Source organism: Triticum aestivum, chromosome 7A, assembly GCF_018294505.1.
Source record: "Triticum aestivum cultivar Chinese Spring chromosome 7A, IWGSC CS RefSeq v2.1, whole genome shotgun sequence".
NCBI classification, from domain to species: Eukaryota; Viridiplantae; Streptophyta; class Magnoliopsida; order Poales; family Poaceae; genus Triticum; species Triticum aestivum.
Genome location: NC_057812.1, coordinates 11,351,877 through 11,367,656, shown reverse-complemented (window position 1 = coordinate 11,367,656; position 15,780 = coordinate 11,351,877). Strand labels below are relative to the sequence as shown.

Genomic DNA, 15,780 nt, shown 5'->3' with positions numbered 1-15,780 from the left:
ATATTTTAGAGTGTACATTCACTTATTTTGCTCCGTATGTAGTTCATATTGAAATATCTAAAAGGGCTTATATTTAGGAATGGAGGGAGTATGAACTAAAACTGAAAATTAATATTACATATTTTATTTGATTATTGTGTAGTCGAAAGATATTTTGACTATAAGTGGCATAATACAATGGAAAACAAATTCTCCATGCATGTTGATTGCAGCTTTGATGAGGTGGCATGTGTGGCAAGGTGGGATGTGTGCATGGGATCAGGTAATAATAGAAAACTTTTCGATATCCCCTCGCGCCCATTTTGGCTTCTTCCCGAGATCCCGTTATACATGGGGTTTCCCACTACAATGACAAATAATGACTCAATGAGGAATTTCCTTCCGAAGGACCGCGTTGACAAAATGTTGCTCTTCTCGTCTTTGTTCACTCCTCGAGCTATGTGATGGCGACCAATTTAGTGGTGACAGGTTACTTTAGAAAGATTTTGCTGAGATTTGGATGTATTTCTAGCTCTTCATAGTGTTGTTTCTATAAAGTGGGATGACTGCCCTTTGTTCGTTTCCTTTATTGTAATTAAGCAATCACGCACTCTCGGAAGGCAGCCCAGTGTTCCTGTCCTTTCCACCAGTTTTGGAAATGGTCTAAAACCTTCTTCGGACTGACATTCCCTTTTTATGTTTTAGGTTTTAATTTTCCATTTTTGTTCTATTTTAATTTTTTGTTTTCACTTTGATTTCCCTATTTTTTTTATCCACACATAAATTCTTGATATTTACTATCAAATTTGCAACATTTGTTTAACCAAGGAATATTTTTTAAATTCATATTTATTTATGAAATTTAGAATATTTTTGAAATTCACTAAAGTTTTAAAAATTTGTGAACATATTTTTAATTAGTGGACCTCTTTTAGTTCATGAATATTTTCTAGATTTGTGGAAGTTTCTGAAAATCATGAACATATCTTTAAAATTTCTCAGCATTTTATATTTTTGGAATAATTTTATAATTCTTGATTTTCTCATGAAAATTCCCAAACATTTTTAAAAGTTAAAAACATCCAATCATTTTTCTAATTTACTAATATTTTTTGAAAAAAAATTAATTAAAACACAGAATAAAAATGTAAATGGAAAAAGAAAAGGGAAAAAGTGAAACAAAAAAATATGCCACGCCCCGCATTTGGCTGCCCCAAAGTTCAAGTGGGGATAGTGTTGATATCGGGATGTCGAATCCTATTTAGTCCATAGGGCAGGACACATTGAGCAATAGCGCACGGCATATTTTAAATGCATGGATATTTTTTAATTCCAGGAAACTTTTCTAAAATAGTGTTCTTTTTGAAAAATGAGGAAAAAATATTAATACATGAACATTTTATATATTCTTGAACATTCTATAATTTTTGCGCATTTTTTAAAATTCTTGAATTTCTTTCAAAATTGACGAATAATTCTAGATAATTTTAAATTCATGTAAAAATCAAATTCATGATTTCAAAAATCATCAAATAAAAAATAAAAAGATGACAAAATGAAATGATAAGATAAAAAAGAAAAGATAACAGGAAACATAAAAAAATAGGCGTCAGACCCGGCGTCCTAGGGGGATGCGTATACATGATATGTCGCTTGCAACGCGTACTGCATTGTATTGACCTGGTCACCTCCTCCGAAGGGCATGGTGAAAATCCATGTAGATCTTGGCCTAGCTCGAAGTGAAAGGAAAGAAGCCACTGCAACTATCATGTGCAGAGATGAGATGCAGTGTCGATGGGAGCTTCGGCAACCTGCTACGAGGGATTAATATCGCGAGCAATATTAGAAGCAAGAGCATTCGGTGAAGCCATTTCACTAACTCCGGACTTGCAAACTCAAACGGTGTTGATCATTCCTGAAAGCGAGAGCGATACATAGCTCGTTGCTCCCGTTGTCCGGAATTTTCTGACTCCGTCTTGTCCATTCCCCGAAGAAAGATTTCGATGGCAGGTGTGCCAACGGGAGAAATCATCCGCTGCTGCTCCACCGGCGTACCATGTATGTACACATCCCTCACCCAATCCACAAATTCTTTTGCACCTGGGTACTACCGGAAATATCTTTCATGTTCGCCAACATTAAGGCATCGCCTTCGTGTACGCCTCAAACATACCCTTCCACCCCGCATGCCGCACTTTCATCGGCCAGCTGCACTAAATTACACAAGAACATGTCATTTTTCATCACAAAATAATAAGCAACATGTAAGGTATTGCACTATAAACCACATATAAAAGATAGCATGTGCAAATGCTTTCACACATATCTACATTTAACCACAATATAGCAATATTTTACAACTAACTTCCTTCTCTTTCTATAAATTACTTTTCATTATATTCTCTTTTCTATTAATTTATCTTTTAATTTTTTTCTCGATATTGCTGAAATCTCAATATTCCCCTCCTCTCACACTCTCAATCATACAAAGCATTCACACATATCCTCTCAACTTACCCATAGCAATTTCCATATATATCATACACTATTACACGTGCGAACATCACTGACTGGCCAATTCATATCATCACGCAACGCCCGAGTGGCCCGTTTGTGTCTCCGGTTCAGTGATGACTTCTTTATTAGTGACCGGTCGATGATGACAAACGAGCACTGATCACCGGTTGGCACTGATGTCCAGACTATAACATAGCCACACTAAACAAATGAAACACAAAATTATCTGAAAAAAATCTAACAAAATGATTGATGATGATGAAAATCTTGGCGTTGACATTGATGAGATTCCTACCCCATTGAGTGAGCAAATTTCAGTCTAAGGAACCCAATAATCTTCCTTTCATTTCACCCATTTTAGGTTGACAAAGAAGATAGTTTAAGTCGGCGAATCAACAGGGAAGTGATAGGCGGCCGTGAGTTTTTCAAACCTGTAACACATATACATATTGTATAAGAGGATGCAATTCATAATAAATGGCAACTTGATCAATGAAAACAAATTAAAGTAAGTAGAAAACTTACAATTACTTGGAAAATAGCAAAGAAGACCTAACTCAAGCTGCAGTTGTTGTGCAATTTACTTGAAACTTTTTTGCAGTGCACCTATATATAATAGAGTAATATTACTTGTATGACATTTTAGTTGCACTGCACAAAACACTCTTACGAAAAAGTGTCTTATGAAGTACACTAAAAGGTCACAAAAAGCAACGATGTATGTACACAGGCTTGTTCGCACGAAACATAGAAAACGGTTCATTTGCTATACTTGATGGCCAAACACATAGTAATAAAAATTCATAGTACAATTGTAGTATTAATGTGAAGACAAAAAACAAATGCACTACAAAGTACAAGTGTGTCTCGGATATCAGCCACACACTATCATATGCTAGTTTGTCTAAGCTATGTAGGAAATCATGTGGACAAAATTATTAAGACATATATTTTCAGTGTTTTCATCACCAGTGATACGAATAAACCCTACATAGTCGGGCCTTTCATCATGCATGGGTCGTACGAATAACGGAATAAGACCTTCATAATCATGCCTTAAGGGTCTTAATCTAGTCTTAATGTGCACAAATAAAATTCTAACATGCATTGTAAACTAACATATAGAATTATAGCAAAATAATAATGACTCATCCACAAGATGGATAACAAACTACAAATTTGGACACTAATAGAAAGGAATAGGGCTCACCATCGGGGCCACTGCCATGACCAAAGAGTGATGAAGCACATATCGGGTCTACAACTATGCACACATGCGCGGGAAACCTGACATCCGATGGCCTGACGGAATGCAACTACCAGATAGAATGGATGACGCGACAAAACGGTGGCGTCCATGGAGGGAGTGAAGTTGTGGGGGGTGTCGACAGAAGGAGTGAAGGCGCGGCAACCCCGGACGATGGTCGATCTGCATCTTCGCACCGCACGATGCCAACCGTGGCGTCGGACTTTCTCAGAGCGATGGAGCCTGGACAGAGGGAAGGTAAAAGAGGAAAGTATACAGATGGTCGGGAACAGTGATGGCCACAGGTTCATTGTAGAGGGGCAGCAGTGCCAAAAACGGCCAAGAAAGAGTGGTGTTGGTGACGGGGACTGAGGGTTTTCATTGTGGATGAGCAGTGAACGATTGATTATAACATGCCACGAACAAAACAATGCTGAACGTGGGAAAATGAAGGGTAATTGAATAGACTACATGGACGGGTCAAATGTAGCGGGGCAAATAGCTCCCATGCGACGTCGTTGGTGTGAATTGTCTCTCATGCGACGCCGTTGGTTGTAATAGCTCTCATGCGACATCTGCGTTGGAAAAAATAGCTCCCATGCGACACTGCTGCCTAATCCAAAGACACATGTTTAAAACTCAAATCAGGTGAGCGGGACCCACAGCATGGGACCCACTAACTTATCCAACTCAGCATTGGTCAGGTGAGCGGGACCCACAACATGGGACCCACTAACTTATCCAGGTCAGCATTGGTACAAGAGGACACCGAGCCGTGCCCCGAGCCATGCAGCACCCGAGCCCATCCTCCCCCCGTCCCCCCTCCCCGACCGTTGTTGTTCTTCTTCTCCGGCGACGACGCGCAGCAACACCGTTCCGGGCCGCGACCTAGCAATGTCGAGCTCCGCTTCAGCCTCTCGTCGCTCATGGCCGCGCTATGGCGTAGTGCCCATGACAAGGTGCCCTGCATGCCCACGTATCACACCCCTGAAGCGGCTAGTCACAACGACCGACAAGAATGGCAACCTTGGGCGGGAATTCGTGAAATGCGAGAGCAAACCAGAGCAGGGAAATGTGAGATTTTGCTTCTCAATATGCCAATTTTGGTTTTTGTCTCCCAATTTCACATTTGCCCAATTTTTCCCCATTTTTCATCGGATTTGGAATTTAGGGTTCATCTTTCCAATTTCAGAAATTGAAGCAATGCACCCATTTTGAGTGGCTAGATGAGTACATAGAGCGGATTCAACTGGAGGGTGCATCAGGGGAGCTCAATTTACCGTTGGAGGCGGAGAAGTTGGGCAAGTTTGGATCGGGCGCGTCTGGATCTGGGGCCCCTGGATCTGCCCATTCCATTGGGGCTACTGTGGGGGATGCAGTAGTGACGGCAGAGCTGAAGAAGCTGAACAAGCAGATGAAGAAACTCATCGAATTGCAGAAGCAGGGCAATTTGATGGGGCTGATGGCCGGACTTTTTTATGTTTGTGTAATTGCTCTCGCATTTGTTTATGTGATGATAATTAGTCGTAAGTGAATAGATTGGGCATCATTTGTAATCGTAATGATAAGTATATTTGAATAAAAGTGTTGCGCTGTATGAATTCGGCATGTCTTCTCCACTCTATTTCGGCCCCGTTTTTTCAGTTCTTCAGTTCGTCATCAGTTTCAGTTTCAGTGGTAGAGGAAAAAAAGGAAAAAAAGGTTCATCCACAGTTGCCCGAAAAGGCCAGGCCCATATAGAAGTTAGGCAGGGCCGAATAGAACATATCCAGGCCCATTGATAAAAGAAGTGTAGCTAGTGCAAAAAAAGTGCACACGGTCATTGACATCGATATATCTTTTCGGCTTTAGGTTGTTTCACAAATTTTAAGTTTCCTGCAGTCACCTTTTTTGAGATAACTCATCTCATAATTATTTGAGCTATTTTTATGCACCATTTTTAATTTTTTTGACTTGTGCTATGGTGTTTTCAAAGTTTTTACTCATGTGTTTCAACCGAAAAAGGTTGTGCCCCTCTCAAAAAAAGAAGACATCTAGTGTGCCCCTAGTAGCATCTCCTTACAACATAGAGGGGCATCCCCTTACAACATATAGTGCATAAAACATAAAAGGAAGATAATTAACTAGACACATGCTAACAACAACAATGATTGGATCATGTTTTAGTGCATTTTTAGTACACATGGCTACATAAATAAAATGCAATGGAGAAACTTTAGGACCGAAAAAACATTAATAGATAGCACGATAGAGGGGCATCGGGTACCCTAGTAGCATAGATAGATAGAACATATAGAGGGGCATCCCCCCACAACATATAGTTCATAAAACATGAAAGGAAAATAATTAAAACTAGATAGATAGAAGACATGGGCACACACGCCCGAACCAACACAAACACAAACTAGATAGATAGAAGACTCGCACTTGAACAACTCCTTGGCCCCTCCTCCTTGGGCCCCTCCTCCTTAGCCGGCGCCCCTCACTCGTCGTTCTCCGGCATCTGGTAGGGGAGGGTGTGCATGCCGTTGGGGTGACGGAAGATGTGGTGGAAGTTGGTGAAGATGTTGTAGGTTGTGAACGCGATAAACTCGCATCCACACCAGAACACCTCGTCGAGGAGGTGGTGAGCGTCGTAGGGGTTGGTGAAGGTGACGTAGAGGCCGATGACGAAGCCATTGGCGTTGCCATCGTACTGCTCATGGAGGTGGAACATGTGCGGAGTGCCCGGAGGGAGGTGGCGGTAGCCGGCTTGGAGGAAGAAGCGAGCCAACTCTCTAGGGCTCCTCCACCTTGAGATGGCCCACACCCTCAGTCTATTCTCGACGATGACTCCGGCCGGGTACTGCCTCTCCGGCACGGTGCGAGGGCGACGGTAGGTAGGGCCGTTGAACTGCATGGTGGCTCGAGTGGTGGATTTGACTCAAAAAGAAGGGGAGGAGACTTGAGAGATGAGTGTGAGAGGATGAGGAAATGGTGCCCTTTTATAGCCGCGTTGCAGCCGTGGTCAATGTGTACATGGTGCCTTCTCGATCGTTTTCTCTTCTCCGTTCGCATTGGCATAAGTAATTGCGGGCATTAATTCAAAAAACGGCGGCCAGAGCATCCAAAGAGGCACGGGCGGCACAGGCGAGATGCATCGTTTCTTGCACTTGCATCGGCGGTGATGCCACGTGGGAAACAGGCCCGTTCATCCGTGCGTGATACTGAAAAAGGAGCTGCACCACCGACGCGTCCGTCTTGTTCAAACATGCATTTGTTAAAATAGCTTAGATGCGACGTACCTATAAGCTGCGCCCCTGCCGTGCTTTACTGCATCGATGCGTGCATGCAAGCCTGCATGCAAATGGCTTGGCTGTGTCACAGCGTTCACGAGCACAGAATAGCTAGGCTGCGACGTTGCATGGCATGCATGGGATAGGGATGGCCCACATGTCATTGCCCTCTCGCATGCAGCCCATCCCCCCTCTCGACGGCCGTGTGCACGCATGCCAGGCTCTGCCGGCCTGATCCGCTCGGCCCAACAGTCACTTAGATGCTCCCCCGCTCAACGTTATCTATTCGTCAGAGAGAAAAAACGGTGGCCAATCAGATTGGAGAAGCAGGGCTCCCACGGATCGCCCCCGCGGAATCCTTCTAGAAGGCCTATCCGACGGCCGCAGTTTGGCGTTAGGGTTAGATCGACGGTGGACGTTTGGCGCTAGGGTTACATGGGTTTTGGAGGCAGTCAACAGGGTTTTGAAAGGTTTGACCGAACATTCAAATGTGTATAACTAACTCAAAAAAATCTAAAAAATGAAAAACCTGCGCATATAGCCTTTTTATGTTACATAGTTATGATATAAAATGATAAACTTGATCTAATGATCTTTGCATGAAAAAACCTTCACAAATTGGACTATCTCGACTGAGGTTGCATAGAGTTCAAAGGAGTGAGAAGAGGGTTTGAGGTTTCGAAAATGCAAAAGAATCAAAAACATCACCTTAGCTTCATTTTGGAGTGACTAAGGAGGATCTGAAGTTATTTTTGCATTTTCAATTTTTAAACTTGTTTTATTGCTGACTTTGTATTAAAGAGTTTTTTTTTCAAAAATAAATTAAATAATATGAATACTTATTAAAAAAAAGGTGAGACTTCGTATTGATCCTATATAGGTATAATATAAGCTAAGAAAATCTTCTTTGGGTGATTTTGAGAAGGTCGAAAAAAACTTGCTTAGAAATGGGGCTGTTTTCCCTTACTTTGGAGCCTGTTTGGACAACATTTTCAGTGACTATGAGTTGGACTTCACAAAAAGGGTTGGATTTATGAACTAAAGTGCATAGTAGTACATAAAACGATGCAACATCACAGAACAAACAAATGAACTCCAAAAACATTGGAGATAGGTTCAGATTTGAATGTCGGTTCAAATTTGAATTTTATTTCAAGTCAAATCAACATCATAGCACATAAGTTTTCACATGAAAGAACATAAGTTTTCACATCAAATGACAACAAACTTAAGTTTTCACATCAAATTTGAATGATTTCGACTCTATTTCTTTTGCTTCTTTCTACCACTCGATTTCTTCTTCTTTTTTCCACCGTTTGGTTCCACGGTGCATAGTTTGTTGATGCTGATGCTCTTGCTTTTTGGCCCCTTGGTTTTCTTGCCAACTCCACTAGGCCCCCTCAACTTTTGCACCTGACCATGTCCCACTTCTTCAGTTTGCACTTCTGCAGATTGAGTAGATGGCAGACATTGTTCAACTACTTCAGTTTGCAACTCAACACTTGGCAGCACAACCTCCAAACATGGCAACACAGCTGTCAAAGCAGATTCGCATGGCAGCACAACAGTTGCTTCATCTGCAACAGTTTCAGATTGCCCTAGCGCATGCAGAACAGATTCAGTATGCATCACATCGTCCAAAACAAAAACACTTAGCTCATGTTCAACAGTAACAGTTTCAGTTAGCTCCATATCTTTGTCACCAAACATTATCTGCTTAGTGCTCTTCCTTCTAAAGCCATTGAGTCTTGCTTTTTTCACTGGCCAACATTGTTCAACAACAAGAGGTGGGCCTTTTTCTGCACGCTTCCTCCTAAAAAATAAAGCATTTGACTTGGTTAGATACTAGAACAAGTAGCAAAATCAAAAACTTGCAAAAACAGTAACATAAACATACTTTGGCCTCTGAGGAGTGTAGATGCACTTGGATGAACCAATTCTATGCCCAAGTACCTCACACAACTTGCACCTACTTTTGTTACCTTTTTGAGCCCTTTTGGGCTTATCATTATTTTCCTTTTCCTTTTCCCCTTCTGACTACAACCACCTTTCTCAAACCAAGCTTTGAATCTGCTCTGTTTAGGCCTCCCAGCCTTTCTTCTAGTGACAGGGGGACACAAGGTAAATTCTATTTCCACCTCAGGCCATTGAGATTGGTCAGTCAGTGCAGGAATTGGACTTGCATATGCAGCTTTGAATTTTTGTACTGAATAATACTCATGCAAATATGGGTGCATATTTAACCTGGGTTTAGATGCCAAAAAAAGTATGGAATGCTCACATGGTTTTCCAGTGTGTTGCCACTCTTGGCAAGTGCACTCATGCAACTCAGTATTTACCACATGCCTCTTGCCACTCTTTGTATCTCTAACTTCAGCACCCCACAAGGAAGATTTCCCAACAGATAGATGTGAAAGATTTCTACTCCTGTTGACCACCTATTGTACCACTGCTGGAAGCTTGTCCCCTTTCAAAATATTAGCAATTTTTCCTCTCAACTCCCACAAACGCATGATCATGATCCTTATTTGGTCCACCATGTCATGCACAGGCAAGTCTTTCAAATCCTTCACTTTGTTGTTAAAACTTTCTGCCAAGTTGTTATTGATATGATCACATTTTATGGCAGTATTAAAACCTGATCTATACCACAACAGAGAATGGTGGGTGTTCAACCATGAAGCAAATTCGTTATCACTACATGATGCCAATATCTTACAAAGGTGATAGGAATGTGTCTGTCTGGTGTAGGATCTTGCTGCTGGCCACATGCGCCCAAATTCATCTCCTCTGAATTTTTTTATCAGATTCATCCACATATGTCCAAAGCACTCCCTCTGCTCAGCATGGGGGAAAACATTTTTTACTGCATTTTCCAACCCTTTACATGCATCTGTGTGGATGGCCAAAGGAGAAACTGGCCCTATTCTTTTCAGTTGCATCATGAACCATATCCATGATGCCTCTGTCTCTGATTGAAACATTCCTATTGCAATTGGGAACATCCAGTTGTGTCCATCTAGAGCATTGCATGCAGCCAACTGACCATTCCACTTTCCAGTCAAAAAAGATGAGTCTATGTTCAAATATGGACGACAACCTGCTTTGAATCCATCTATGCAAGGCTTCAAACACATAAAAAACTTGCTGAATAAAACCTTGCCATCCTCTGTTACCTCTGTATCTATCTCCACCACACTCCCAGGTGACCTCTTCTCCACCTCTACTTTAAAACTATAAAACATCCTAAATGTATTTGCCCAGTCACCATAGAATGATTTCATGGCCCTTTGTTTTGCTTTCCACACTGTGGTATATTGCAGCTGGATGGAGTATAGCTTCTCCAAGTCAACTTTAAGCCTCTTTGCAGTAGTGTTTGGAGTCTTGGCTAAAATAGGAGTAATCTTCTCTGTAACCCAAAGCTGTGATGTCATCTTTGAAACTCTCTGTGAAGTGGTCATACATGTATGCTGGTGTGGTATTTGATTTAGCCTTACTGTACTTCCATCAGGTTGTAGTCTGGCAGACAAGTACCATTTGCAAGGATTGCCACCACCATCATAACCTTTGCACCGAACATAAAATTTCTTTCGATCAGTCCACATAGTCTTGGCATCAAACTCTTTTTTCACTGCATAGGTCCTGAAAGACATCATAAACTCCTTCATGCTTGGCCACAACTTTCCCACCTCAATAACTGGGTTCTCTTTGTCATACAAACAAACCAGCTCATTATCATCTGCATCATCCACATCATCTGCAGCCTCTCTCATCAGCTGTTCTTCATCCTCATTTGCATTTCCCTGTATCTTCAGCTACTACAGTCGGTTCAGTCAACAATGCCAACATCTTCTTTTGTGAAACCCACTCATCATCTTCCATCTGTGCAGCCATCTTTGATGGCACATAACCAACTCTGAAATGAGTTTGCAGATCAATTAGCTCTGCATAAAATGTTACTTGTTTGCTTGCCCACCCTTCTTGCTGATCAATTTCAGCAACCATGGATTCTCCATCTTCAATTCTCACATATTCACCATTATAGTTATCGAAACGTTGCAGAGATACCTCTTGTTCTGGACCCAAACAATACTCTCCCCAATTCTCTCCACCAAATTGCCCACGGCCTTCTCCTTCATGCTCTCCAATTCCTGGGGATCAACATCTGCAAATTCGATATCCAACCTCACGGTGGTATCTCTATCAATGTCTTGGACACTGCCATCACTGAGCTTGGCTTTACAGGGAAAAAATTCCACTATAATTGCGAATGTGGTGGCAGAACCTGAACCTCCCCTGTTTTGTCAATGGCAGGCAGCGGCGGCAGTCACTACCAAATCGAGTTCGATTCTAAATCGCCAAGAAAAGAGGGTGGCATTACCGATTTGAAGCACTGTCTCCTCGCTCCATCTTATCCAGCCCTCGCTCCATCTCCTATCCAATCGAGATTCTAAAACGCCAAGAAACAGGGGCAGCATGTGGCCACAGATTTATCCAAAATTCAATGGAATGGGAATAGTGTTTGGAAAATACTCACTGGCAATAGCCGCTGCAGAGAAGGGCGCTCCACCACCAGGCCGCGGAGAAGAAACAACCCCCGGATCCAATAGAGCCCGATTCTAAATCGCCAAGAAACAGAGGGCAGCATGAGGCCACAGATCCCCAAAAATTCTGGGGAGTGGGACTAGGGTTTCGGGCTCACCTCGCAATAGCTCTGCCGCTGCCAAGAAATGCGCTCCACCACCGCGGAGAAGAAACCGATGCCGGAGAAGATGCTTACGGAGCCGCCGCTCGCCCAGTCCAGCACGGGCTAGTCGAGCACGGTCACACAGTCACCGGTCGAGTCGTGGACGGTTGACTCTTGACTACGTGGCCCTAGGTGGACCCCACCAGTCAGAGCACATAACCCCCAGTGTCCTAACCAAACCTCAGCCTAACTAACAGCCAACTAGCCGCGTAAATGGTTTGTCTTGCTTGAGCTATTTATGCGTTGGGAGACGTCGCATGAGAGCTATTACAACCAACGACGTCGCATGAAAGACAATTCACACCAACGACGTCGCATGGGGGCTATTTGCCCACATTAGCGGCAGTGATTTCATTTGGTCCTTCTCGATCATCGGGACAAGCTATCATTGACAGGCCAAATTTAGACCGGTCTGTGATAAGCATCTTGCCAAGTCGAAGAGTCGATATCACTGACGCCTCTAGAGTGGTCGATCAGCATTAAGTCTCGTCAATGGCGCGTGGTCAAGGGCTGATCCGTGATAAGGGGACTGTTCTATTTGGATCTGTAGTAGTGATGCATATCAAATTTCAGCAGCCATATATGTTTCCATATCATTCCATCCATATTCACCTAGGTAAATAGCTAGCAACTAACAATACCATAATAACTTAAAAACTAAATAATTAACCACTAAATATTTCACTTTTTTACCTTAACAAAGAAGCAAAAAATGGTGATTATCGAAGCTAACCTTGGTTGTTGCCGACCCTTGGTAGAGGAAATACCGGTGGTGAACATGGTCGTCCGAGGCCGCGGGGATTCGGTTGAAGTGTGTCACCGAGAGGAGGAGGTGTTGACGGAGAGGAGAGAGGCGGCCGATAGTGGAGGCGGCCGTGGAAGATGGGGTGGCGCAGTGGGGAGGCGTGGCGGTGGTAAGGAGGATCCGGCGGTGGAGGAGGTGGCGGCTAGCTAGATCATAGCCGAGCTGGCCACGCATGTGGGTTTATACTTTATATCACGCACGAGACGTAGGGTCAAGGTTTTGGTGAGTTCGTTTTGTCGGGAACTCTACAAATATTATCTATGTGGTGAAAAAAATGGCTGATGAAAAGTACGCCGAGCCCCCTATTATGGGCACTCGGCAAAAGCGGCGCGTCGTGATGGAGCAGACGGCACCTGCCATGATCCCACGTGGCACCAACTTTGTTGGGCATTGTCTGTCTAGATCTCGGCATAGGTCGCATAAGCCGAGTTTGTTTTATTTACCGAGTCTTAGCTCTCTGGATCTCGGCAATGACACGTCTCTATCTCTAGTCGCAGTGGTTGCCGAGGGTTGTACTTGGCTTACATTGTGGTTGCTGAGAATCGGTGATTTGGAACTCGGCGAAAGACTAAGAACTCGGCACAGATGGATTTTACAGTAGTGGAGACAACAATTTTGATTCTTTTCTTAGCATCTTATACTATTCAGTTCAACCAGATCTCACGCTTCCCTTCTGATAATGCCATAAGGCCTATGGCATGCCCTATGGCCACGATTCATGAACAGAAGACTAACCGAGTATGTTACCTGTGCAGACTGCAGACCAGCATGTCTTTTATAACTCATAAGTGATTTCCAAACGGCATATAACTCTCATGATTGTCAAGTCCATGTCTGTTGGTCAACCCATCGTGTGGAAAACATTTCAAAGCCTTTTCTCTAATTAAAATCTATCACTGAACCTTCACCTGCAAGTGCATCAGTACAGCAGCACGTGCATCAAGTAAGTACATGGAAGCTAACACATGACAATGAAAACGAAGGCTTCCCCACATTTTAGAAAAACAAAGAGGAGAAATCAAAGAGGAGATATAGACTAGATTCATCTCAGATGCCTATATATTCTCAAAGAATAGATGACAACGAATACGAAGGCTTCCCCAAAGTTTAGGAAAAAAAAGGAGAAATCAAATAGAGCAGATATAGGCTAGATTCATCTCATCTCAATGGCTATGTATCAATAAGGAAGTACATGGAAGCTAACACATGAATCCAAGATGAGCATACTGAACTTTCCAAGACTTATATAGTTGCTCCTCAAAAAGATCTCTAGAAAGTGACAAGTGAAGGTAAGCCAACTAATCCAAGTTTTACCCTGGGATGAGCACATTAAACTGTGCGAGACTTTGTTACACTCTCCAAGATGTCTCCTAAGACAGCAGGGCATGATGTTCTCAAGTGCGCATACCCTTGGCTTGCAACCACAGCAGCCATTCTATTTGAAGAGATGATAAATTCAATGCAGGCTTCTTTGAGCCTGCTGCAGTGATGCTGGTCAGCTAGAGCTAGCGTGGTTGCCACAGTCTCGACACAAAGGCTTCTGCAGAGAATGCCTTCGCATATCATCTTCATCCTTTCCATGGCGTACCGATCTGCAGCCACCAGTAAATGCTTAACCATGTCATCATCGAGGTTGTCCACAGAAGGCAATGAATCTTTGTAGATGAAGCGAAGCAATTCCTTGAAAACAGCAGGCTGCATATCTTCCACGGTTAAGTTGCGTTCCGTCCGATTTCCCATCGGTCCATAGAGCTCTGCCTTGAAGACCGGTGACCGCATTGCAAGCACGACCTTATGCGCAGGGAAAGTCTCCCCTCTAACATTAAATGTCACGTCTGCTTCCTCGCCAGTCTCAAGCCATGTTCCGAGATTATGTGGCAAGTCTGATGGCGGCACCTGGATCTCCATGGTATCGGCAACAAGCGGCACATTGCTGATCACACTGAGATCACACTCAATTATAAGATGGTCATCACGCAGGTAAGGCGAGTTCTCCAGCTCACTCTTTTTCATAAAAGAATGAACACCTCAAGCATATTTGTTCTTAATGGTGTCGACGGAATCAAACACTGTCGGCGACTTCAAGCAGGACGTCACCGATGATGACAGCCCGTTGGCCTGGTTGAGCAACCTCAAGTCATAGAGCGCCCTTGCCCTAGCACCCTTGCTCAGAAGCTCGAGGTAGACTGAGACATGGTCCTCCTCGCCCTCGTCTCCGTCAGGGTAGTAGCGGATGCACCATTCGTAGCCGCCAACGGAGGTGCGAGGGGACCGGATGAATCTGCCGCTGCCCATGCCCTTATGCAGGCTGTACGCGACGATCTCGAATGCGAGCGTGGCCCGCGCCATGACTGGGGTGCACCTCGACGCCCTCCTTTCTGTCGGCCTCTGCGATGATGCCATCGATCGTGGGAGCTACGATGGAGATCAAGGGCGATGAGAGAGCTGGGGGAGGGGAACAGCGAGGAGAGGGGGAAGGTAGGCGGGCGGCGCGATCAGGCTGGAAGTCAAGGGTTTGGGCGAGCGGCGGAGACGAGGGTTGCGAGCCGAAGACCTCCGTTTATCCGCCGCTGCACTTCACGCTCGATCACCGCTCCACGGCCCAAAACAAAACCCAAGGAGCCGCGGGCCGTGGCCTTTGCTGTGTGTCCGGAACTCCGGATAAAGGATAGTACTATATATTATTTCAACTACCTGTCAAATAAATAAATTATTTCAACTAAAAAAATATTGTATATATTATTGTTCATTGCCACTCAATAAATATATTATTGTTTATTATTTGCGTCCAGCATGTCCCCAGCGACATGCTTTCACAACTGGGCTTCGAGGACGAGCATATTGTTGAGGGAAGACACAAGTGCAGCTTAGGTTCAGCTCAGGGATGAGAAATCAAACCAATGTGCGGCGAGGGTGGTGGAGGCCGTGGCTGCCTCGCCTCCGCCACTAGTAGAAAAAGGGCTATTTGTCCCGGTTCGTAAGGGCCTTTAGTACCGGTTGTTGAATCGGGATTAAAGGGTCATTACTAATGCCCTAGCCCTTTAGTCCCGGTTCTTACACGAATTGGGACAGATGGGCCTTCACGTGGCCGCTGCGGCGAGTCCAGGCAGGAGGCCCTTTGTTTTGGTTGGTGACACCAAGCGGAACCAATAGGCATTCATGCATCAGTATTTCAGGGGCTGGTGTTTTTGTTTTGTTTTGATAGGGGGGG

The 15,780-nt window shown here is 43.9% G+C and overlaps 2 protein-coding genes and 1 pseudogene across 2 annotated transcripts; all 3 read right to left on the bottom strand.

Annotated features, from left to right (window-relative positions):
• The window catches only part of LOC123152778 (uncharacterized), a 14,829-nt pseudogene extending 8,188 nt beyond the window's left edge, over positions 1-6,641 (bottom strand).
• A 7,257-nt stretch (positions 6,642-13,898) lies between these two features.
• Positions 13,899-14,582, bottom strand: LOC123154374 (BTB/POZ and MATH domain-containing protein 1-like). Its single transcript, XM_044573128.1, has one exon. The coding sequence runs from the start codon at positions 14,580-14,582 to the stop codon at positions 13,899-13,901; it is 684 nt and encodes a 227-aa protein (XP_044429063.1).
• A 15-nt stretch (positions 14,583-14,597) lies between these two features.
• Positions 14,598-14,972, bottom strand: LOC123154375 (BTB/POZ and MATH domain-containing protein 2-like). The gene has a single exon (XM_044573129.1). The coding sequence runs from the start codon at positions 14,970-14,972 to the stop codon at positions 14,598-14,600; it is 375 nt and encodes a 124-aa protein (XP_044429064.1).
• Positions 14,973-15,780: the final 808 nt, after the last annotated feature.

Coding starts and splice junctions, on each gene's coding strand:
- LOC123154374 (XM_044573128.1), bottom strand. CDS start 14,582: ATGAAAAAGAGTGAGCTGGAGAACTCGCCTTACCTGCGTGATGACCAT.
- LOC123154375 (XM_044573129.1), bottom strand. CDS start 14,972: ATGGCATCATCGCAGAGGCCGACAGAAAGGAGGGCGTCGAGGTGCACC.